This window comes from Ziziphus jujuba, chromosome 12 (genome assembly GCF_031755915.1).
Source record: "Ziziphus jujuba cultivar Dongzao chromosome 12, ASM3175591v1".
Lineage (NCBI taxonomy): Eukaryota > Viridiplantae > Streptophyta > Magnoliopsida > Rosales > Rhamnaceae > Ziziphus > Ziziphus jujuba.
In genome coordinates, this window is record NC_083390.1 from 11,969,961 (window position 1) to 11,995,005 (window position 25,045).

Consider the following 25,045-nt stretch of genomic DNA (forward strand, 5'->3'; position numbering starts at 1 on the left):
TGGCACACTAAAGGTAAATCCTACTCTCTATCAATTCTTGATTGGTAGTTTGCTTTATGTGTGCTCATCTAGGCCAAATAATATGTATGCCGTGTGTGTGCTTTCAAGATATATGCAAGCACCCACCCAAAGTCATCTTAGAGGTGCCAAAAAAAGTTCTTAGGTATTTTAAGGGCACTAGTGATTATGGAGTTAGATATGAAGCAAAGGATGAGTAAAGCTTGTTGGCTATTCGGATAGTGATTTGGCGGGCTATATTGATGATATGAGGAGTACTTTGGGCTACTTATTTTCACTTGGGAGTGATCCTTTCTCATGGAATGCAAAGAAGCAAACCACAACGAATCAAAGTACCGTGAAAGCCGAATATATTGTTTGCTCAACTTGTGCAAACCAATGTATATGGTTAATAAAATTGATGGGAGATCTTGGTCATACTCGAGAAAGTCCAACCATCATCAAATGTGACAACACTTCAGCAATTTCAATAGCTAAGAATCCAATATAACATGGAAGAACAAAACATATTTCGGTCAAATATCATTCCTTGAGGGAGTTTGAAGATCTTGGAGAAATTTCTTTGGAGTATGTGAATTCGGAGGAGAACCTTGTGGATGTGTTCGCCAAATCCAAATTCCGTCCACCCAAAAAGAGTAATCAATTTTGCCACCTTAACTTTTTCACTCAACTCCCTGTTACATACAAGGTTTAAAAAATCTGAAACTTTTGTTGAAATTTCTTCGAAAGTTCCATTTTGTTAAATGGTCGAAAAGATATTTAGGTTTCAAATAGAAAAGAGTAGAATTTCCATAATATCCATTGAAATTTCTAAAATTTTTCTCAAATTCATAGAAATTTCTGTCAAAATATCTATATCAAATTTTTAACAATTTGGTTAAAAAATCTATAATATCCATCGAAATTTTGAAAATTTCCATGTAAATTTTCAAAATTTCCATAGAATTTTGAAAATATCTATAAAATTTTAAAAACATTTATAAATAAATTCATAAAAATTATTGATGTTTAGTAAAGTATTTTACCAAATTAACTTTAGTGATAGCTTTTTTTTTTTTTAACCTTTTAATTGTCTTTCAAATATTTAATGATATAAATAAAATGAAGTAAATTAAATTAAATAATCTTAATAGATTCTATTTATTGATAAACTATATATATACTTGTTATATATTTTGTATAAGAAGGATTAACTAGAATCCCATAATTACAAGTTAATAGTTAATTATATAAGAATGAAAAATGATAACATAAAATAATAATATAGAAATCCAACATTATGTAGAATTGATATTAATAGTATTTAAATTAATAACATTAAGCAAATAAAAATAAAAACATGATAGAATATGTTATACTAAACATTAAGGACAACTACATTTAATGAAATCTTTATGGTTGAGATATTAATAATTACATGAAAAATTATTAAAGAAATATGTTTTTTAATAATTACTTTTTATATTTCACATCTCAAAATAAGAATGAGAAAGAGACCAATCATTTTTGACCACCTAAGAAGTCTATAAGTATAGAGATGATATTTATGAAAATAATGTAATTGTACTAATTATTTTATCTTAATTAATAAACAATTTCATCAAATATAAACATTTTTTTTATGTTTTTATTAATAATAATTTATTTTTGATCATTACCACTTATTATAAATTACATTGATTGAGAGAAATACAATTTTTATTTAATATTTTTGCAATTTTTATAATTAATTGGTAATCGATTGATTAAATAAGCTAATTCAACAAAAATTTTCATTTTTCTAAATAAATTTCCATCATTTTTTGTAATTTTTTTATTGATTTTTGATACTTTCCAATATTTTTATGGAAATTTCCATATTTCAAATTTTTGATATTTTTATTGATATCAAAATTTTAAATCTTGGTTAGATAGAACCTGAAGAGAAGAGAAAGTTGAATTTGCCACCTAATTATCCTCATAAATGCGAATGTTAGAACCATCCCCAATTCTCTAAACACCACCATAATCTAAAACACCTCACCACCATAATCTAAAACACCTTTTCCTTAATAAAACATTCTTCATAAATGAGACGAAGACCTACCAACACTAGTTATTATTTCGCTTAATCAATTTAATTTATAGTAAATATTGAATTGATATTATATTTCGCTTAATCAATTTAATTTATAGTAAACAGTAATGATCAGAAATAAATTATTATTAATAAAAATATACCAAAAAGTTATATATTTGATAAAAATTGTTTATTAGTTAAGATAAAATAATTATCACAATTATATTATATTTCATAAATATCATATCAATACTGATAAAATTCTTAGATGGTTAAAAATTATTGGTCTCTTCCTCTCTTTCATTTTGAGATGTGAAATATAAAAAATAATTATTAAAAGATATAACTCCTTGATAACTTTTATGTAATTATTAATATGTCAACTATAATGATCTTATATTAAATATAGTTGTTTTTGACGTTTAGTGTAATATATCATATTATCTTTTTTATTTTTTTATTATTAAATTAAATATTATCAATACCAATTTTACATAATATTATTTTTTCATGTTATTATTTTTCATTCTTATATAATCAACTATTAATTTATAAAATGGAATTTTAAAAAATTCATCTTATACAAAATATTTAGCAAATATATATATATATATATATATTTATTTATATATTATCAATAAATAAAACCTATCGAGATTATTCAATCTAATTCAATTTTTTTTATTTATATAATTAAATGTCTAAAAGATAATTAAAATGTTAAAAAAATATATATCATTAAAATTAATTTGATAAAATAATTTATTAAATATCAATAATATTTATGAAATTTTTTTATAAAAAATTAAAAATAACTTAATAGATATTTTCTAAATTTTTATGAAAATTTTAAAAATTTATAGATATTTACTTAAAAATTTTTAAAATTTATATAGATATTATAGATTTTTTAACTAAATTATTAAAAAATTTGATGTGGATAATTTTATAAAAATTTCTATAAAAATATTGATGAAATTTCAAAAATTTCTATAAATATTGTGAAAATTCTCTCTATTTTATTTAAAATTTAAACTTTTCTTAACCCTTAAAAATTAAAAATTTCACTAAAATTTTAATGAAAATGTCAAATATTCAAAATGTTTGTTTAAAAATTAAAAATTTCACTAAAATTTTAATGAAAATGTCGAATATTCAAAATGTTTGTCTGAACCAATCAGCGTCAGAAAAATAAAAAGGTTAAAAAACTCATGTGTGGGTCTTTTTGTTATTATGCAAACTTCTGTGGTTCAGACATAATTAGGAAAAAGCGATTCTCATTTTTAACAAATTGAACTTTCGCCTTATCTGCTATAGCTCTCGATCTCACAGTTCCTCTTCCAGTCAAGTAAGAGACGTTCGTTTGCAGCAATGGTTTTGACGACGATCACAAGCGTGGTTCAATCCTCCTTTTACTGCTCCTCCGGTTCTCCTGTGTTAATTTCCTCGAGAACACCCTCAGTTAAACAAAGCCATGCCTTTTTTCTCAACGGCCAAACAAGCTTTTCGCTTTGCTTGTCAAACCGAGTTTCGCGTCTCCTAGTTGGGAAGCCCCAGAACAGAAGGTTTCGCTCCGTTTGCTTCTTTAATAATGCTGGGGAAAAATCCAAAGGCAGTTCCCAGGAAGAGGTAAGTCATTTCCCAGCTTAAGAAAATCACTTCCTTTTTGAGAAATTAAAAAAAAAAAAAAAAGTTCGTTGGAAAGTTTGAATTAATAGCAATGGATAATGTAAAATTCGGTTATAAGATGTTTCATTTTTAATTGAAAAATTCAGAACTTTGTATGCTAAAAGGTAATTTTCACTTTTTGATAGTCTGATTGATAAGAATTATTATTGTTTATCCAATTTGGGATTACAGTTGAATACTTAAAATTTTGTAAAATGTTCAGGAAACTGGATCAGACTGGTCGATTTTGAAGCAGTGGGATGTGCCTTGGGAATGGCAAACTGTGTCTTTGACTTCCCTTGCTTGTGGAGTGAGGTGGTTTTCTTTTTTTTTTTTTTTTTTTTTTTTTTTTTTGGTTGGTTAACAGGAATAAAATGTGTAACTAGTGAGAATAAGTGTTGGTTTGCTGAAAATTGTAATGGATGATACAATCATTTCTATTTCGATATGGTACGGAAATGACTGTTTCCCAGGCAGTTTTGTTTTGACAGGATTGGTAGAGGCTGCAGCTATACCGTATCTAGGAATTCGTATTGAGGAGTTGAGTTTGGATGAGAAGGCAGAGATTCTGTTTCTTGATCAGGGGTATGCATTACTTTCATTTAGTATGTATGTGCATATCCTTACAGTGTAATCTACTTCCTAAAGCAGTTTGGTTAAATGTAAGGGGAAAAAAAGTGAATGCTTTAAGACAGGGTTGATATATTTGAGGTTATTGTTATGTGTGAATAACATTGACATTCATGTTGATGAAACTCTAAATGCAAATTATTACATAGTCTACTTTGCTGGCACTTGTGGGATAGAGAATAAAGGGTGTAAATAATCTGTTATTTATTCTTGTGGCAGCATTACAACTGCAGTTATACTTGCGATTTTATATAGTGTCTCCAAGAATTTCCAACCGTTGCCTGAGGACTTTTTCCGCTATGGTATCAATCATACCATACTGTTTTTATTCCTTTATCCTGCAGACAGGTTTTAAAAATCCTTTTTGCTTACTGGTTATTCTCTCATTGAACTGTTGTTTTTGTCCCGAGGCTAAAAGTCCACCAACTGTATACATATTTGCATTTTAAAAGCGGTGCATCGTATACCAATTTTTCATTCGTAGATTGATTAGAAAACTATACCGTGTGCATCAATATAACTATGTAAATTTAGATTTTAAACCATTTTGACACAACCAAATATCTGGTTAGCTAATGTCTAGATTGAAGGGGTTGATTCACAGTACATTAAAATTCTTAATTGATGTTAATGATTATGGTTTCAGATGTGAAGGAACCTTTCAGTCTGCAGAAAGGGTGGCTCTTGTGGGCAGGGATTGGTCTTGTTGGTGCTCTTACTGCCATTGCATTAACAGGAGCTGCCACATCTTTATTTAGTGGTGAGAGCCCACAAAGAGAGGTTAGGAATTGATTTGTTACTTTTGAATTCTTCAATATGAAATACAGCAGAAGGCATAGCTGTTTTGCTTCATTTTTGGATTATTTGGTGAACTGTCTATTGCAAAGTGATGGGAGAATATTGTATATATTGATAAAAATGCACCTTATATGCATTTTATATTGACTTGTTTAACTTGGTCACAGACTGATGCTCTTGTTAAATTGCTTCCACTTATTGGATCTTCAACTATCAGGTATCTCAATTGGATGGTCCCCTCATTTTCAAAGTGTTAAATAAAGCTATCATGTGACTTCAGAAATAAGGAATTGACTAACGGATTTGACTTCATTGTAGCACTGCATGCTTGTTAGGTATCACTGGAGTTCTTGCTCCAATTCTTGAGGAGACTGTGTTTCGAGGGTTTTTCATGGTGTCCTTGACTAAATGGTATAATTACATTTTGACATCTAAATATTATCCTGCGTTTTATTGCATAAAATTAGGAAACAAACTATAGTTGTTGCTAATGTCTTGTTTAGCATAGGCATAGAATTTGCAGCTCAACCCCAAAACCATTACACTATTCTAATTATATAATTTAATTTTTTTTCAATTTTAATTTTACCAAATCCTTATGAATATGATCCATGTTTGGAAGAGTTCAAAACATGCTGGTCATTCTTGGGCTCTGTGCACGCATATTTTTTATCCATGCCATATTAATCCATTTGATGATGTCAGATGGTCCATGCTAATGGCATGAACTTTAAAAATAGTGGCAGCCTATGGTTGTGTAAAAACATAAATAAAACATAAATAAAGTTTAGTGGTGTTAATATAGATTGTTAAGTAGTATAATAACTATCTCCTGATTTATCACACATTTCAGCACTGTTTTGCATCCCCTGTTTCTTATAAATAATTTGCTATCAGTATGAAACGTGCATTTGTATCTTTAATTTCTTTGAGTGTCACATTTGGATAGTTTGTATGGCCAACAGTTAGACAGCCCTGTTGAATATATATCTTTTTCTTTCTCAATCTTTTTGCAGGGTACCTACGCCCATTGCTGTTGTTATTAGTGCAGCTGTTTTTGCACTTGCACATCTTACTCCTGGAGAATTTCCCCAGCTGTTTGTGCTAGGTTTGTCCATTTTTTGAAAAAAATGAGCAACTTGTTTACTTGGTGGATCGATACAAAAGTTTTTGTATTTCATATGAAACTTATGTGTTTGACATCAAGATCCTTAGGTTTCTAAGGTCAGGTTTTAAGCTGTCTTGCTTTTACATCTTCTCAATGATCTGCTTAGGTGCTGCTTTGGGATTTTCATATGCTCAAACTCGCAACCTTCTAACCCCCATCACAATACATGCTTTATGGAATTCAGGAGTAATTTTGCTTTTGACCTTCCTTCAGGTAAATAAGTTACTTTAGTATGTAATTCTGATGCTTCAACTGTAATCTTGTGTACAACAAATCCATATGGTGGCTTGCGACTTGCTTTACATGTTTGGTTTTGACATTTCGTCTCACATATGCTGAAAGACTGCATCTTCTGATTTGTGTTTATGCAGCTGCAAGGATATGATATCAAGGAATTGTTGCAGACAACCTGATTGACCTTAAATTCGTTTTAATTGATACTATAGGTCATGTTTCACTGCCTCGTCACCATTTATAGCTACCATTCATGCTATTTATTTTCATTCCATAGGACACTTAGAGAAGGAAAAAATTAGGCTGGAGCAACCATATATGTAAAAGTGGAAAAGTTTAAACACTGCATTACAGTACTAACTAAGTTCATATTATTAGGAACTAGGCTAAGTTTTTAAGATCATTAGGAACGGTTGGCCCATAAGTTTGATAATGTGTCGTGTTAAATCGTGTTCATTTCGTGTTGTGTTCGTGTGGAATTAAGTTAACCCAAACACGATCCGTTTAACCCAAACACGATCCGTTAAGCTTTCGTATGAAAAATAGATAAATCCGAATCTGTTTGATAAATTATCATGTAATCCGTCACCCAACCCTTTCACCTATTAGCGATAAATACAAATTTAAAAATTTAAATTTCACTTAACTTTAAAATAATAAAATAATATTTTTTTTAAAAAATGAAAATTTTTTTTGTTTGGTTTTAGATTTTTTAAAAATTAAATTAAAAAAAAAACAAATTAATGTATGTTTAACAATACATTAGGTAATTTTAATATAATAAAGTTTATGTAATTATCAAAATATCCTTTTTAAATGAGTCTAATGGGTTTATCGTGTTTATCATATTTCATCCGTTAAAATTCGTTAATTTATTGGATTTTATTGGGTGATATTGATACGGATCCGATACAATATCTTCAATTCAAATCCGTAAATTATCGTGTGGGTTTGTGTCGTATTATCGTGTCGTATGAAATTTTATCAGGTCTATTGGCCCATCAAGGCAGGTTAAGACATGGGATTGTAGGCAGGTTAAGACATGGAATTTGAAACAATACATAACTAGCCAAGAAGTTTAATATTGAAAAGGACTAGGGTTTTCCATTTCATACTAATGAGAATATCCTTAATGCAAGCTAGGTTTATATCCTTGAATTGATTTTTGGTCCCTGTAGCTTATGCTACAATCATGGTGGGCTTATTAGATTAATGTTTTGCTAGCCGTCCATTAGTAATACAGAATTGGACTTCCAACTTCCAAGGCTGGAATGGAGACTTTTTTTCTTCCAAAAATTGTAAAAAACGTGGTATATTACTGAAATAAATAAATGGTAAGGGAAAGAGAGAGGAGGGAGTAGTTGAGGCGGTGGAGGAGACAAAATAAGATAAGCTATTATTTTTTATTTTATTCAGGGAAGTACAAAGTTGGCTCATATAAAATCAAACTGAACAAAATTCCTAATCTTTTTTTTTTTTTTTTTTTTTTTTTTTTGTGTGGCTAGTGTGGCTGGCCCCCAGGCACCCCCAAGAGTCAACCCCGCACCACAGCGTGGTTGTGGCTTGCTCTTGCTCTGCCACTTCCTAATCTCTTTGTAAGAGCAATGAAATCTTATTAAAGCCGAAAGAGAAAAAAAAAAAAAATCTTAAACTACAACAAACTATTTTAATGACATTTATTTTCATTGGAAAAGCATGACTGGCATTCACCCGAAAAAAAAACATGTCATTGTATTACATTCATGATTGATGCGTTTTAATTGAGAACGATGAACATTTTTTTCCTTTAACAGCTTACAATCACTACAAAGCAAAAGGGTGACTGGAATCGATGTCAGCTTTCACTCCAGAAACAACACTGTTGAGTATAAGCTACTATTTATGCATGCTTATTGCTCAAAGTTTACTTAAAGTATAATAAATATCTTGTTTCTCTTTCAGAAGTGCAAGAAATATCTTTAAAAACCGGATTCTATAATTTTAATCCAAGTGTTGTTTGTAGCCATATGTAATAAAACATTAATGCTATAGAAACCAAGTTATTATTAACAACTAATGTGACAAAATCACGTGTCACTTATATTCAATTTTATCCATTACTGTAAGGGCTTATTTAAACATATTTAATTTATATTAATATTTTAACTAATAAAAGAAAAATATAATGACAAAAAAAAAAAAGTGACATAACAATAATAATAAAAGTATGATATGCCACAACACTTGGTAGCTAAATTGATGCCAATAGCACTACTGATAATAACCAAAAAAAAAAAAAAAAAACAAAACAAAACAAAAAATCCGTAATTATTTGTTATAATTATATTTATATTTTTGTTTATATTTTTATTTTTCCATTTATCGGTTCAAAATTATAGCAAATATATGTGTCCTAACTGGATAGTCTAGTCTGTATTTCCACCTTGAAGTCTAACTTAAAAAATGGGGTAAAAAAAAAATTCAATAAATCCAAAAAATTTGAATAATGACTGGGGCAGGAGCCAAAAGAAGGAAAACGAAAAAAAAAAAAAAAAATGATGACAAATTGGTCTTAGAGCGGATATAGGTGTATAAAAGTGTAATGAAAGTGTGTTAATTGTTCACGTAGAAAGAGGCATAGATGCTTGTGCTTAAAGAGTTTGACCCTTCTTCAAATCTTTGGTTGCACGCTTGGGAAGCAAAACCTAGGTCAAGGAACAGACAAAAAGGGTTCCAACCGAGGGCTAGATTTGGGGAGTTTCACTGAATTTGGAGTCCCAAGTTTGGCATTTGACTCAGTACATATGTGAACGCCTCCATTAATTATTTTGCGCTACTTCACTTGCTCTCCTACCACTACACATTGTTTGCAAACATAAGTACGACAATTTGGACCAAACTATGTTTACAGATGAAGTTTAAAGAATTTTTTTTTTTTTTTTTTAAAGGAAATTAGAAAACTGTAAATTTTTGTGTTTCGTTGTGGTAACCATTTTCGGTTTTTACAAAAAAGCAAGAAGTTTTGAGGAAACCCATAACTTAGTTTTCCAAAGTATCCACAAAATCAGAGAAATTTTGACTTATATGATCTTAAATTTACCAAAGGCCCATATCTCTCTTTTTTCAACTTGCTGCAATACATTCATATCAGAATTAACACCGCCCTGTGAAGCTGAGGTAGATTCTAGGCAGCAGCAGCTTCTGGCTGTGTATATATGAGGTTACTGCACGCCTGGCTGTTATGTTTTTTTATAAACGAAAACACTTTTTTCATTTTTTAAAGGGAATTTTTTTCCTTTTTTTTTTTTTTTTTTCATTCTGTTTTATATCTTGTCCAATCCATTTTTTATTTTTTTAATTTTTTTATACGTGATTTTCTATTATGTATATCACCTGTGCAATGTGAATATGACGAGCAGAATCTTAATAAAATTAATTAAATATTAGAAAGTTACGCATTAATTTATGAATAAAATATATAATACACGTGTATATATATATTTTTCTTGAGGAAGAGGAAGACTATGACACAGAAAAATCTCAACAAACGTAAAAAGAAAATAATAATAAGAAAAAAGTTTAATATACTTTACTACCTCTTTACCTTTTTTCTAATTTTTATTTAGGGCACTCTAAAATTTTTGCATATTTAGGGTAGATTGCTTTTCCTGCAACGACATTGGCCATAAAACATAAGAGTATAACTATGGATTTTCTTTCTCTTTGGCTACCATTGATATGTCGTACTTCATCCAAAAACATTACAAATAATTAAAATAAAATAAATGCAAAACATATAGGTAGTCTTTGCAATTTAGATCCTTTATTTTAAATTCTACCACATAAGCTATCTAGTTTTTATTTTGTGCACGTTGATTCAATTGATATGATGCCAAATATGAGATTGATATGATGTGAATGGTTTGATATTCTAAGTTATGTTAAATAAATTATATATTTTAGAACCTATAAATTATACACATTTTCATTGTTATTAATATGAAAAATTAAAGGTAATTGATAACTAAAGTTGTGGGTCAAGATTTAGATCCCATTGGATCAATTTGTAGTGTACACAAAATAAAAATAACAGAGTTTAATGTGGTGGGTTTCAAAATCGATGATCTAAATTATAAATCTCTAAACTAAAAGATATTAAAATGTAAATAACTTAAAAATAAAATGAAAAAAAAAACTTCCTTTTTAAAATGAGGTGAGATTTTATTATTAATGTGATAATAAAATGAAAATGTAAACTATTGATGCAGTGAGAAATCAATTTATAGTCTAGATATTTGTAAGTGGACTTTTAATTAGTGACATTTTGGAAAAGTTATCCATGCCCTTAGGTTCGCTTATGAATGTTGCATCTTATGCTGCATTGTAATAAATTGGAAAATGTGGAGTATTAATTGAAATAAAAGAAATAGCTTAACTAAATACATATTTTAGTTTCGAGTGACGTTAAATATACTAAATAAATTTACCAAAATGTGTAAATAGTTTATTAGTTAATATATTGTTACAATTTAATTATGGATAAATAAATCTTTGAAGAGATAAGTATAAACTAATAAAATATTAACACATATAACTTGGTATATATTGAAATATTTATTCGGTATCTCTAGTATAATCTATTTTAGCTCTCTAATTTGCCTTTTATTCCATTTTATTCTTATTTTTCCAATAGAGGGAATCAATTTTAGTTTTCATTTCAATACGGATAAAAAAATAATAAAAATTTTGGTCAAAATAAAAGTTATTGTAAATTAAAATATTATTGACTTAAAACATTAAAAAAATACGTTAAAAAGTAAAATTTTCTACTATAAGGGATAACTATGCCCAATACCGACATTGAAATAATATTACAATTGAGGATCAAAAATAAAAAATATAATAAAGAGCTTTGATGGAAGTTAAATCAAATTTTACTCCTTATATTTGAAAATGCTCTATAAATTTGAAAAATATGCTCTTTATCTAGGGATGGCAATTTGCCCCTGGCCCGATACCCGCGGTGCACCGCTCCTAACGGGGCAGTTTTTCCCCAAAAATTCGGGGATGCGGGGCGGGCTCGGGGCAAATGCCTAAAAACCAAGTCGGGGACGGGGAATAATAACCCCGCCCCGATATATATATATATATATATATATATTTATTTATTATTTGGCTTTTTACAAAATTTCATTTATGTAAAATCATTTTCTTCTTTTCTTTTCATTTATTTTTTTAAATATGTATTTTATTATAATTGTAAATTTGTTCCTTGGTGTATTTTATTATATTTTTATTGCATTGTAGTCATTTTCTTTATATTTTAATCATAAAATAATTTTTTTATATAAATTTCTAAAAAAAATATTAATTAAAAAACAAAATGGGAAAAACCGTCCTGCCCCGTAAAATCCTCGATCCCGCCCCGCACCTAAAGAAACGGAAAAAATCGCGAGGATGGGATGTAAAATTTTCCGCGGGGACGGGGACGGGATTTTAAAAACCGGCCTCGCCCCGCCCCGTTGACATACTCTAACATGATTTATTTCAAATGTTGGACACATGTGTTTTACCTATAAAAGGTTTCAAATGACATTTCTAAGGAACAATAGTAGGTGGTTCTATTCATATTATGAAATTTGATAAACCACACCATATTCTAAACACCTTCAGTTTTAATTTAATTTTTACTATCTATTCCCATGCCATATACCTAATTTTTACTATCTATTCCCATGTGCACTACAAATTCACGTATCGTTCGTTTTCATCCGAGTCATATAATTCATATGAAACTTGATACATCTAGTATATAGACCCTGGAGCTAGGATCATCTGAGTTACGTATACTGAATAACTACTTCACGTATTATTTGTTTTCTCTAGATTAAATAATTTAGATAAAATAAGATGCATTTGGTATACATAATTTGAACAGATTCAAATTGTTTGGGTTATTTATATTTCACATCTTATTCAATAAATTTCGGATTATATAATCCGAATGAATATGATATGATAGATACACAAAACTTGGACGAGTTTAAATTGTTTGGGTTATATATGCCGGATGATTACTTCACATACCATTCATTTTAGTGTAATTCGAACAAAACTAGATACATCTAGTATATTGAACCCAGACAGATTTAAATCCTTCAGATTATATGTACCGAATGACTATTTCACATAATATTCGCTTTCATCCAAATTATGTAATATAGATGAAACAAGATATGTTTAATATATAGAACTGGACATTGTTTAAATTGTTTGGGTTTTGTATAATGAACAATTACATATATCGTTGAAACAATTATTTTTTCCTATATATAAAATCATACCTCTTCAAAGCATCCGAGCTACTATTGAATGACTTCAAAGTGATACTGAGAAAATGAAAATCAAAAAATAAAAAAGAAAAAAAGAAAAACCAAATAAGAAAAAAAAAAAACATATAGAGAAAACAAATAAATCATAAAAGAAAACTAAATATTTCAATTTTCAAGGTTGAAAGTAATATTTTACCAATCATTTTTGGGATTTTTTTTTCTCTATTAATTGATAGGGTTAATTAATAGTATTTTTTTTTTATGTGCTTAAGGGTATTTGTGACTTTTTAAATAAAGATATTTTTGGAATACTAATAAGTAATTAAAATGTAGCATAGTTATTAAATTTTATAATGTGGATAAAACCCCCACATATTATTTGTATCATTGTCTCTAAAATTTTGTGTTTTTCCATTCTAGTCCCTAAACAAACATTGCGCATCTCTTTATAACAATAATAAACAGTATAAAAGAGCAAAAAATAAATTTACTTTTCAAATTAAGTTTTTAAATGTTTAAAAGCAGTTATCATTATTACCATTATAAAGAACATAAAACATCCTCTTTTTATTTTATTTAATTTTATTTTTTACTCTTTCATTAAAATTATCTTAATACTCAACCTTATCTACATAAATGAACAAATAATAGCCTTCATGTATATTAATTTATTTTTGAATGAAATTCATGTTTATTAATTTGAGAGCTTATTTTATGCAATTGTTATGTACTTTTGAATATTATTGGTTCAATTATCTACTAAACCATAATATTGCAATATCTGTTAATATCTGTTCATATGAAAGCGTTATTATTAACTTTTTTTAAAATTTTTCGTAGATAAATAATATAATGAAAATATTTATATTTCTTGTATAATAAGTGAACTAAAATCCTCACTAGAGAGTTCATGATAATAGTATTCAATTCTTACCTATGAAATTTTACTTAATAGATATTTTTGTTTAGGGCTTTTTTTCCTTTTCTTTTTCTTTTTCTACTTCTGATTTAATTAATAGATCTTTTATCTTAAACAATCAAGATCAATATTATCATTACTAGTTTGGTTTTTGACAAGAAAGGTTGGCCAACCATAAGTCACTCACATCCACACCCACACCTATAAGATCTGGGTTTTCCTCTCATCTCATGTTAACAAAATTTTAGGATCCTTTTGGTATAACTGATGAAAGTAGAATTTTAGTTTGTAGAATTTTGTATAATATATTTTTTTTAAAAAATTTTTTATTAAAAAGCTAATAAGTGTTTGGTTGTAAATAAAAAAACTGCATTAAATGCTATTAAATTTCCATATAAAGTAAAAAAAAAAAAACGTTTTTTAGAGAAGTTCAAAATTTGGGCTTCTCTAAAACAGCTTACAAAAGCTCATTTTTTAATAAATAAATACTTATTCATTTTTGCCAAACACTTTTATTCTTTTATAAAAGAGCTTTTGGCCCTCAAATAAAGCTTTTAAGTTAAAAAAAAAAAAAAGCTCTGGCAAACAGAGGCTCAATCCAGAAACTAAAACGTAAAGTGGTAAAAGTCTGGAAGGACTTAGCACAAATAACATTAATTTCTTTTAGTTTCAGATATTGCCCTATCTTATGCTCTTACATGCGAAACACATGCTTAAAATAACGTGTATATATATATATATATATTAAAAATTTGGACTGCAGCATTGTTAAGAAATGTCATAGTTATATTGCTAATTCAATAGATATTAGGACGAAAATCCAAAATGGGAAAAAGTTTGTGGGTATTTAATTGAAAAAACTCAAATAGGTATTAGAGTATATTAGCCCCCCAAAAAATCATAAAATAACGTATATAGGCCATGGTTGAGAGACCCAAAAAACTAAAAAATAAAAATAAAATATTAAAGAAAAGTAACCCCCATGCCAAAACATTTGCAAAGTGCATGGATGATTTTTTTGGTAAATTTGCAAAGTGTATAGATAATCATACAAAACATATAGATAAATAAATTTCTTGTCTATTATTTGGCTAGAAAACCAAAAAATGAAGAAAAAGAAAAAGAAAAAGAAAGTGACCAACTACTCCAACTAGACCACCACCCATAAATATATAACAAGACTAGATTAGTGGTAATTCCTCTTTAGTGGGGGGCCAAAAAAAAACTTTGTTTAGATCACAATTCACAAGCAGTATGACTAGCACAATATGTAACTTGTCATGTAAACCTAAAATAATAATACATTAATATCAAAGTAAAACAAATAAATTAAATTATGTGCGCAGACTATATATGAGCCAAATTAAAAAACAATAACCTCTACCCTCTTAGAAGAAAAAAATTTCCAACATGTAGGAATAGTGAAAGTTTCTAAAGTATAAAAATTCACCGTCAAAAATAGAAAAATATATAAACAGACAAAAGAGGCCCAAGATGACATAGATATTAGCCATTTGACTAGGTTTTAAAGAAAAGGTTAGTTGTGAAAGATAGGGGAATCTCCTAAAAGGGTAAAACAAAAATGTTTATTACGTATCAATTAAAGCAAGTGGTCCCTTTTATCCATTTTTACCCATTAGCCAACCTTCATCGCACGTCCATTTGGAGGTATCTTCAAATTTCATATTCTAAAATACATAATATATAAATTATATGTAATATACATTTATTATTGATTTAACCCTGACAAAGTCAGTGGAATAGAAGCTCAGGGAATGGAATAGAAACGGGATTTTCGGATTCTGAGAAACCCAGTATCACATAAAATAATCCCAAGTAGTTTTTTATGAATTTTAATTTGAGTTTTATGTGTTGGAAGTTGGTTCAGGTCCACGTTTCCAAAAATAATAGTAATTCAGACTCAAACACGAATTTAATATTGCTTCCTTGGAATTTAGCTCTGTTTTGTTTGTAGAAGATAGATAAAAAATTTAAAAATAACTTTCATAAGACTCATACGATAGATATAAATGACAAACTTAATTTAAAGATAGTTTCATAATCCCCATGAAGCTGCTGATCTAGTGGCTCTTTGAGATTCCACCATTTGTGAATAAACAAAACCCAAATGGGTTAATTTCAGGCACAAAGTGATAAGAGTCTCTTGAGTCCATTATTTTCTTGACTTGGGGGGTTTCTTGGTAGTTGTTCTCTTTTAAGAGCTTTGCCTCATTAGCTTTCTTCCCTGTAAGCCAACGCGATCCTCGCAAAACACACACACCTTTAAAGTCACCAGAAAAGGCGGCTGATCCTTCGGAGGCAGACCCCTCCTTGGGAAGCATATATTTGGCTTCAAATTAAGTGTAAACCGCACTTGGTTGCTTCATTTTTCCTGACTTCATGTTCTAGGGTTTGCTTTGTAAACATCATTTTCGGAGCTTTCGAGTTTGAGGCTCGAGCTTTTCACAGAAACTTTCACCCTCTAAAGCAGTTGTTTTAGTTGAAAAAATATAGCTCATTTCTAGGTGGAAATTTGCCATATATCAATATATTTTTTTCTTCAACATATAACAGTCTTAGCCTTTTTAGGTTTCTTATATTTCTGAGAAATACAAAAGTTATGGAGGACAAGAATAATGATGCTGATAAACTGGATGAAGTCATGCTTCCAGGGTTCCGGTTTCATCCAACTGATGAAGAACTTGTCGGGTTTTATTTGAAGAGGAAGATTCAGCAGCGGCCTCTATCGATTGAGCTCATTAAACAACTTGACATCTATAAATACGATCCCTGGGATCTCCCAAGTAAGATGATCTTGTCAATCATACTACGGACTTTTATTTCATATTCCCATATAAATTTTTGTGGGTTTTAGCTTCAGGGGATGTTTCTGTTTGAGGGGTGCTAATATAATTGGGATTTCTCTTTTATTTCTGATCTACATTTTTTTTTTATAAAAAAAAGAAATTTTTTTTTTTTCCATATATACCTGAGCTATCTTAATGTTTAAAACAAACTTCTTTCATTTCAATCTTAAGTGTTAATAAAAACAAGGTATTTTTTAGTTTTTGGGCATTTCTAAATGGTATCTAATAAGCCTTTATAAATGGTTTCTAATTGATTTACATTGTGGTTTCTTGCATCTAGAGTTGGCAACTACAGGAGAGAAAGAGTGGTATTTCTACTGTCCTAGAGACAGAAAATACAGGAACAGTGCACGGCCAAACCGAGTAACAGGAGCTGGGTTTTGGAAAGCCACAGGGACTGATCGACCAATTTACTCTTCCGAAGGTACAAAGTGCATTGGCTTGAAGAAATCCCTTGTTTTCTACAAAGGTAGAGCAGCCAAAGGTGTCAAAACTGACTGGATGATGCATGAGTTTAGGTTGCCTTCTCTCACCGACTCAGTCCCACCAAAAAGATTGATGGACAAAAGCATTATTCCTGCCAATGTAAAGCGCTCTTACTTAGACATATCCAACGTATCTCTTATTTAGGAGTCCTGGATAGTTCTTTTCCGAGATTCCTTTGGTTAAATGTAATAAGGTGTCTTTTTCCTCTGATTATGTGTAATAAGGCAGCAAAAAGCACCCTATTGCATGTTATGGGACGAATCCCGCTAAACAAAAATTTGTCATGGATTCCTTGATAAAATACCCGTTATAAACCGATATATATGTATATGCGTAAATCTGATTTCTCTTTTAGTCTTTATAGGTATTTTTGGACTTAAAATTATTTTTCTTGGACTTGCAGGACTCTTGGGCAATATGCAGGATATTCAAGAAAACTAACTCTACAGCTCAAAGAGCTCTCTCTCATTCTTGGGTTTCTTCTTTACCTGAAACAAACGCATGTGATCTGCTTCCCAAATGCTCATCACGAAATACTCAGTTTAGTTCCGACCAGAACATGTCATTTACAGTACCAAAAACCACTTCATCAGTTCCCTTCCAGTTTTGCTCTAACAATGATATACAAAACTCTTCCAGCAATACTGTTTCTCCTACTGATTTTTTCTCCTATAAACCCTATCAGCTTCCCATTTCTAATGGAGATTTTACACCAAACTTCATATTTTCGCCTCTCGAAACTTCATCAGCACCATCCAAATCCACAGTGGATGTCTCTTCCATGTTGTTAAATATGCCTTCGTCTATGCTTGGAGATTTCTGTATCAAGGCCTCTGAGAGTATAGGGTTTAGTGGATCTCAGCAGGAACAGTGTGCTGGCTTCTCAATAGCCTTACCACAAGAGCAGGTTAGCGCTGGGAATGTAAGTGAAAATGCGTTGTTTAAGAATCTGAACATGAATGTGGCAGACACAGAAGATCATTGGGAGGCTGGCCGAACCAATATTGGGTTTCCTTTCGGTTTGCCTTTGCCTTTGAATACGGTTATAGGAGATGCATGGAAGCCGAACTTGTTGTGGGACTCTTCACCTTGTCCTAGTGAAATGTCCACAACTAGTTTTTTCACAACCAAATGCTATACTTAATGAAACTGTAGCATGCGTTCTCACATTATTTTATTTTTTACTTTTTGTTAATTTAGATGGCTAGCTAGCTCAACATCGATCAATTATTGTATAATTTATTTTGTGAGACACTGGAAAGTTTTTGATTAATCAGTGACATAGATTGTGAAACCCTAGTCTGTTTGAGGAAATTAAAAACTTTGAAGTTTAGAAGATTTGAAATCTCGTGCTAAATTAGTAATATAGTTTTGTTATCTTGGATCTTAAAAATCCAAGATTTGCATAGTTGCACTATGGGCACCTATAAGTGCATGAAAATCGATTAATAGGCGCATATTATAATGCATGAAGGCGGACTTTTGTTCAAGATCCTCAATAAAAAGAAAGTTTATATTTATATATAATAAAAAGCATACAACATTTTTCCACTTCAATTCCTACCCACAGCACCAAATATATATATATATATATATATATATGCGTATTTTCTTTTATCCATGACAATCTAAGAGAATTTCCCCAGAAAAAAAAAATGACAACTTAAGAGCAACACCAAAGATCATTTTTTTCCTCTCTTTATCTCTCCTACTTTATTATTGATTTATTAGATGAGGGATGCTTGGGCAGAAAGTGCTAAATGTTGCATTCCATCTACGTTTTTTAAATTTAAATATAATTAAGTAAAAATGCATACATAGGATAGGTATCCTGATCAAGATTTCTTATATAATAACGGCAAAGATTTCGTGATAAAAGACTCATGACCGTATGTATAATATAATGGTAATATGTATCTATCATATGATGGTTTTGTTGTAGTTTTTCCATCACCCCAAAACCTAAAATAATGTAGAGAAAAGTAAAATGCATCATTATATATAGTAAAGTATCTTTGTAGTCATAATGTTGACACCAAGATATATTTTTATTACTATGAGAAGGTTATAACTTAAGAGAATTGTAGTTACAGAAATTATTGTTCTAAGTTTTAGCTATCCTTAGTACAAGTGATTTACATGTAAGGTATGCACTACATTAATAATTAATTAAAAGATATTGATATTATTATACCCTAAAATATACATGGTTTGGCACTTTGAATCTTAACTTTTTTTCCTAACATTTTGTATCCTAAACTTTACTTTTTCTTGCACCGTTTACATCCACTTTTTTTTTTTTTTGGTTAACTTTTTCCCAAAATTGGCACATAAGGGGGAAAAAAAATGAGGGTCTAAAGTGTAATTATTTATAGTTAGGGTGGAAAAATTTTCAAATAAAAAATTAATGAAAGAATAATAAACTTTTTTTATTATTATTAAGGTGAATTACTATTCTTTTAATATAAATCATAAAAATGATGACTAGTATGAATAGGTGCGAGACACTAATAGGTTATTTGTTATCCAACCCCATATCGACCGGGTGTAGATCACGAGATTATTTAAATGTAATAATAGTTACTCTCATAACACTAAGATATTTTCAAAACAGTTGGCTTAAGAGTTTGAAAGAACTTTGAAGTTAAGTGCACTAAGATAAGTACAATACTAGGATATGTGATCTCTTAGCAAGCTCTGAATAAAAACCCCATACAAAATGCAGTATCTAAATTGAAGACATTATCAATAAAGTGTGATAGATCTTCTAGTGGAAGCGGGGTGTTACAAATGGTATCAAAGCTTGTACTTGGTCGAAAGTATATCAGCAAAGATGCTGGGCTCCAAGGGAGGAGGTGGATTGTGACTACCAATGTGAATGATGCGATACATTGGTAGGCTATCTGGTGTCCAATCCGATGTCTTTCGTGTGTAAATTAGCCACTCATGTGACAATTATGTTAAAAAGTTAATAGGAAACATATGGAGGGTGTGACAATTCGAGAAAAATTGAAGTTTAAAGTACAAAATGGCAAAAAAAAAAAAAAGAAATAATAATTATGATGCAAAGTGCAAAATATATGCAAGGTATAATGGAGCATGTCAAATGCAAGGTATAAAAATTGATAATAGAGATAGGCATAGTTTAAGAAGCCTATTGCATAAATCTATGTAGTGTTGAGAATATACGAAGTTTTCTTGAAAGCCTAAAATTTTAGATAAAGAATAAAACTAGTAAATGTATATGTGCAGTGTTGGTAACTATAAATAATAATTATGTCTCAAACAACTTTAGATAAATATTTTTATTTCATGTTCAACATTTAATGTAGCATAGCACGTATCTTTTGCAATATACAAATATTTATTATTATATCTAGGCAAGTTCCTTAAGACGGGACTCATGGATTTTTAAACAAGAAAATAAAAAAAGTGAGAAGAAATATGAGTCAAACACAATGTATTCTTTTCCTGTATTGTTCTGAATTACACGACACACACATTTATGTTGTGTTTTATAACAAATTTTATTAAAGAGAGTCATATTTGATTACCTAGACATTTTCCCTTTCAATATAGCATTACAAGTAATCAATGCTCTCATGATATTATCTTCTCCGCAAGAACTAGATAAACAATTAAAACTAAAATTCTTATCTGACAAGATTGCTCCCGGGGCTCTTTCCGGGCATCCAAGATATCTCGCCTAGGGAACCCACACTTAATTGGTACCAAAAATTCAATAGAACTTCTTCTTAAATTTCTTTTACAAGAATTACTATAAATGATAGTCAATTCCCATCAAGGGTATCAACTCATCCAAGAAAATGAAAAGTATAAATAAAGCATACATATTAGGTTGTCCATTTATCAAAGATGGTCATATTTGATTACCTAGAGACTATCCCTTTTAATATAGCATTACAAGTAATCAATTCTCTCAAGATATTATCTTCTCCATAGGAACTAGATAAACAATAAAAACTAAACATCTTATCTAATAGGGTCGCTCTCGGGGCATTTTTTGGGCACCTAAGATATCCTATACAGGGAAACCTCCCTGAATCAGTACAAAAAGTACAATGAGATCTCTTTGAAAATTGCTTTTAGTAAAGTTACTATAAATAATAGTTAATACCTATCAAGGGTACCATCTCAAGACCCAAGAAAAAGAAAAGTAGAAATAAAGAATACATATTAGGTTAATCTATCGGAGAATACTAACGAATGTAAATAAGTTTGAAAATAAATAAACCACATAACACTAATCTCATAAGAGTTTAGAAAGAAAGACAGTACATCAGCAGTGGAAAAGTAACGAACATGAAAATGTGATAACAACAAAATATATAAGGGCGATGATGAACAATGCTCAAACCTAATATGCACTAACCATCAGCAATGGACTAGAGAAACAATTTAAGAATACAAAACTATGAGATGTGTTTAGTGAGTGAACAAGTAGAATATTAATAAAATAAATATTATTCTTAAAATTCCTTTCTCTCAAAACCTCACTTTTACTTTTTGAAAGTTTCTTTACTTTTAACAATATTTTTCTCAAAACCCATAGTTATCTCCAAAGCATAACAATTTCATAAACCATAGAATAAGGAAATTTTAACAGATAATATCCATCACCTTTTAAATAAATAAAACTTTTACGAATCATAATTTATAGATATTGGTAATAACAAATGTATATAATATACACTGTACCTAAAGGGTCCGTTTGATATACAGTATTGTATTATATTGGTATAAGCTGTATTGTACTAGATTGTATTGGAATGTATTATATTATACTTATACTGTGTTTGGTGCTGGATTGTATAAAATAATACAGTGTTTGGTATGTCTTGATATTGTACTGTATTTTTTATTTATTTTTTATTTCTTAAAATATTGCAATTAAAAATATAAACATTACAAAAATATCTTATCTTTCTTTTTCCATATTATTATTATTTTAGAAAAAATAAAATAAAATTTTGAAAAAAATAAAAAATTAGTAAATTGGCAATTAAATAAAAACAAAAGTCTTTCCTTATATTTAATAACTAATATCTCCAATACATATTACATATCAAACAACATATCATTAGTTTAATAACTTTGTAATTAGACTCATAACTATTGCTCCTACAATGCACCCAACAAGAAAGATTTTCCATCCACTATAAATATTTTCATAAATTGGATGAGATTGATCATTCTCATTTAAACATATATTTGAAGGATTTTCTCTTTGATGTTGAAGGTATAATATAGACTCATTCTGAGTTTCTTTAAGTGAATGATATGATTTATATATGTTTTCTCTAAATCCATTAACTTGTTCATGACATTCAGGCCATGAGTGATAAATTCATGTCCTTCGACCTTTAAAAACAACATAAACAGTTCCACGCGCCATATGCAATCTAAAAATATAAAAAACAAAATTTTATATTTTGCAATACAAATCAATTTAATACATAATATATATATATATATATATTTATATATATATATATATTTATATATATATATATATATATATGACCATGGGGGGAAGTTATAACAACATAACATAATATTATTATTTACCCAAAAAAAAAAAACATAACATAATAATATTGTACATAATTTTTCAAACATACGAGTTCAATCATAACACCAAACCACATATAATCAAATAAAAGTTAACATAGTCGACACTAAAAACAAAACACTCTAATAAATAAGGTTTACACAATCTAAACTAAAACTAAATGAAGTTCATAGAATACAACCACAAAGCAATACAACAAAGTTAGTCATCCAAGCTTGATGAACCTTCTCTTAATTGGCTAAGTAACCTCCTCACAAACATCTCCCTAGCTAGAACATGAGTGGACCTAAACAAGACCAAATACATCCAGTTAATCCTCAACAAATAGTCCCATATCTTTTAATTCATTAGAAATATCAAATCGATCTTCATGACCTTGCATGAGGGTATCTGCTATCACCTTCAATTGATCAATGGATTTGTCAAATATTTCCTGAAATGGAGTCAATAGAACATCCTCTGCATTGCTAGAACTTGCTTTCTTTTTCCTTTTATGAGCTGAAGTAGCAATTAACCTATTTTGTACTAAAATTGGATAGCTCTCTTCCATGTCAATAACATTTATGTTATCATCTTCTCCATTAACTTCTTCAACCATATCAATAGGAGTTTCAGCTACCCTTCCAGTTGCTCTATCTTTTCCAAAGATATTGGCTAGTCTATCAAATATATGGAACTATTTTCCTCTCCATCCTTCAACATTCTTGTTATGCTACAACACAAAAAACTAAGATTAATTATATTGTTATACTCTAAATATTATATCAAATAAAATTATCTATAGCCTTAAATTAAACTTGAACATAATTATCCCATGCCTCATAGCTATCTACCTCAACATAAAATTATCTATAGCCTTAAATTAAACTTGAACATAATTATCCCATGCCTCATAGCTATCTACCTCAACACATTTAAGCACATCATTCCATGCAAACCCACTTGTATTAAGCATGTCAAAAACAATTACATATTGTTTTTTCCAATGTCTCAATCTTGAATCTATATGAGGAATAGCTTTTCTCCCGGAACCAAGAAATCATGCTTCTAAAGTCTTCTCAACACGAGTCATTTTTCCAGGTTTGAAAGATCTATTATCACATCGAAATTCAGATGCTACTACATCTTCAAGTATAGATAGTAAAGCATCTTCTTCAACAGCATCTTCTTCAACCCTACTCCATGACCGTCTTGATTTTGATTGACTACTTTGTCCCATCATTCTTATATATATATATATATATATAAATTATATGCATATTAATAAATTTAAGCATATTTACAACAAGTTATATATAAGCAAACAAACAAGTACAAACATCAATTTGACTAATATTAAAAATATTAAAAAGTATACATAATGTTAAAACATCAAAAAATTCTTTCATTACTAGATGTCAAATACAAGTTAATGATGCCTATTCCCTCTCCACTGTCAGGACCCGTCCAGAATTCCTTCCCCGGAACCCCAGACAAGCCCTGATCCCAGAGAAACCCTACCGGACCCTCCAAAGGAAAATCCGGCAAAGCCTCCCCTAAGGGATGGACTTACCACAAATTACCTGCACTGAAAACACACTTCTATAAACATCCCCTTATTCCTCCCGCAGACTACAAATTGTTCCACAAATTTCAGCACTTCTCAACAATAACAACAGTCCATTGCATAAATAAAACATAAGTATCCCAATAGTATACAGAGCTTTAAGAAGTGCTAATCAATAGAAATACAACAAGGCTGAAAGAAACAATACACTGAAATAAAAGAGCACAGAAGTACTTCTCGAAACACAACAGCAGCGGAAAACTTGGTTCGCTCCGGAAGAACGTCTACCACCACTTGGACCTAAGGGAACGGAATTTAAGAGTGTGAGATGCTAATCATCTCAGTGAGTGACCCTAACTACTGAACACCTTTAGTGATAATAAAATAATATTAATAGCAATTAAGGAATAGAACAAATACCAACAATTAATAAATAAATAATAATAACTGTTGGAAAATAATAATTTCCCTCAAAACTCTTACCAATCGCTCCGTTTGAAATGTTCCCTTTTTAAAACCTTTTCGCAAAACCCAATGTACATACCTCCCGAAAACCAAGGGATTAAACCATTTGATAAACAATAAATAAATAAATACATACCCCAATATATAATTAAAATATAATAAATTATAGTAAATAATTTTTGAACACCTTTGGGGTTTAAAAAATTATTTACAATTTACACCGACGCACCACACCATATACCGGTGATGCCCTCCGATACCCAGCGTCCCGAGTACCGACTGG

At 29.6% G+C, this 25,045-nt stretch overlaps 2 protein-coding genes across 2 annotated transcripts; both read left to right on the top strand.

The window, feature by feature from the left end:
• Positions 1 to 3,359: 3,359 nt before the first annotated feature.
• LOC107428990 (uncharacterized) lies at positions 3,360 to 7,031 on the top strand. The gene is made up of 10 exons (XM_016039601.4): positions 3,360 to 3,706; positions 3,969 to 4,060; positions 4,223 to 4,330; positions 4,595 to 4,677; positions 5,022 to 5,155; positions 5,341 to 5,390; positions 5,492 to 5,584; positions 6,190 to 6,281; positions 6,448 to 6,554; positions 6,713 to 7,031. The coding sequence occupies exons 1-10, from the start codon at positions 3,449 to 3,451 to the stop codon at positions 6,752 to 6,754; spliced, it is 1,059 nt and encodes a 352-aa protein (XP_015895087.3). The 5' UTR covers positions 3,360 to 3,448; the 3' UTR covers positions 6,755 to 7,031.
• Positions 7,032 to 16,423: 9,392 nt separating this feature from the next.
• On the top strand, positions 16,424 to 18,302 carry LOC107428980 (protein FEZ). The gene is made up of 3 exons (XM_016039589.3): positions 16,424 to 16,609; positions 16,953 to 17,257; positions 17,562 to 18,302. Exons 1-3 carry the CDS (start codon positions 16,426 to 16,428, stop codon positions 18,300 to 18,302), a joined length of 1,230 nt encoding a protein of 409 aa, XP_015895075.3. The 5' UTR covers positions 16,424 to 16,425.
• Positions 18,303 to 25,045: the final 6,743 nt, after the last annotated feature.

Coding starts and splice junctions, on each gene's coding strand:
- LOC107428990 (XM_016039601.4), top strand. CDS start 3,449: ATGGTTTTGACGACGATCACAAGCGTGGTTCAATCCTCCTTTTACTGC. Junction 4,061..4,222: donor TCCCTTGCTTGTGGAGTGAG/GTGGTTTTCTTT, acceptor TTTCCCAGGCAG/TTTTGTTTTGACAGGATTGG. Junction 5,156..5,340: donor GTGAGAGCCCACAAAGAGAG/GTTAGGAATTGA, acceptor ACTTGGTCACAG/ACTGATGCTCTTGTTAAATT.
- LOC107428980 (XM_016039589.3), top strand. CDS start 16,426: ATGGAGGACAAGAATAATGATGCTGATAAACTGGATGAAGTCATGCTT. Junction 16,610..16,952: donor CGATCCCTGGGATCTCCCAA/GTAAGATGATCT, acceptor TCTTGCATCTAG/AGTTGGCAACTACAGGAGAG. Junction 17,258..17,561: donor AAAGCATTATTCCTGCCAAT/GTAAAGCGCTCT, acceptor TTGGACTTGCAG/GACTCTTGGGCAATATGCAG.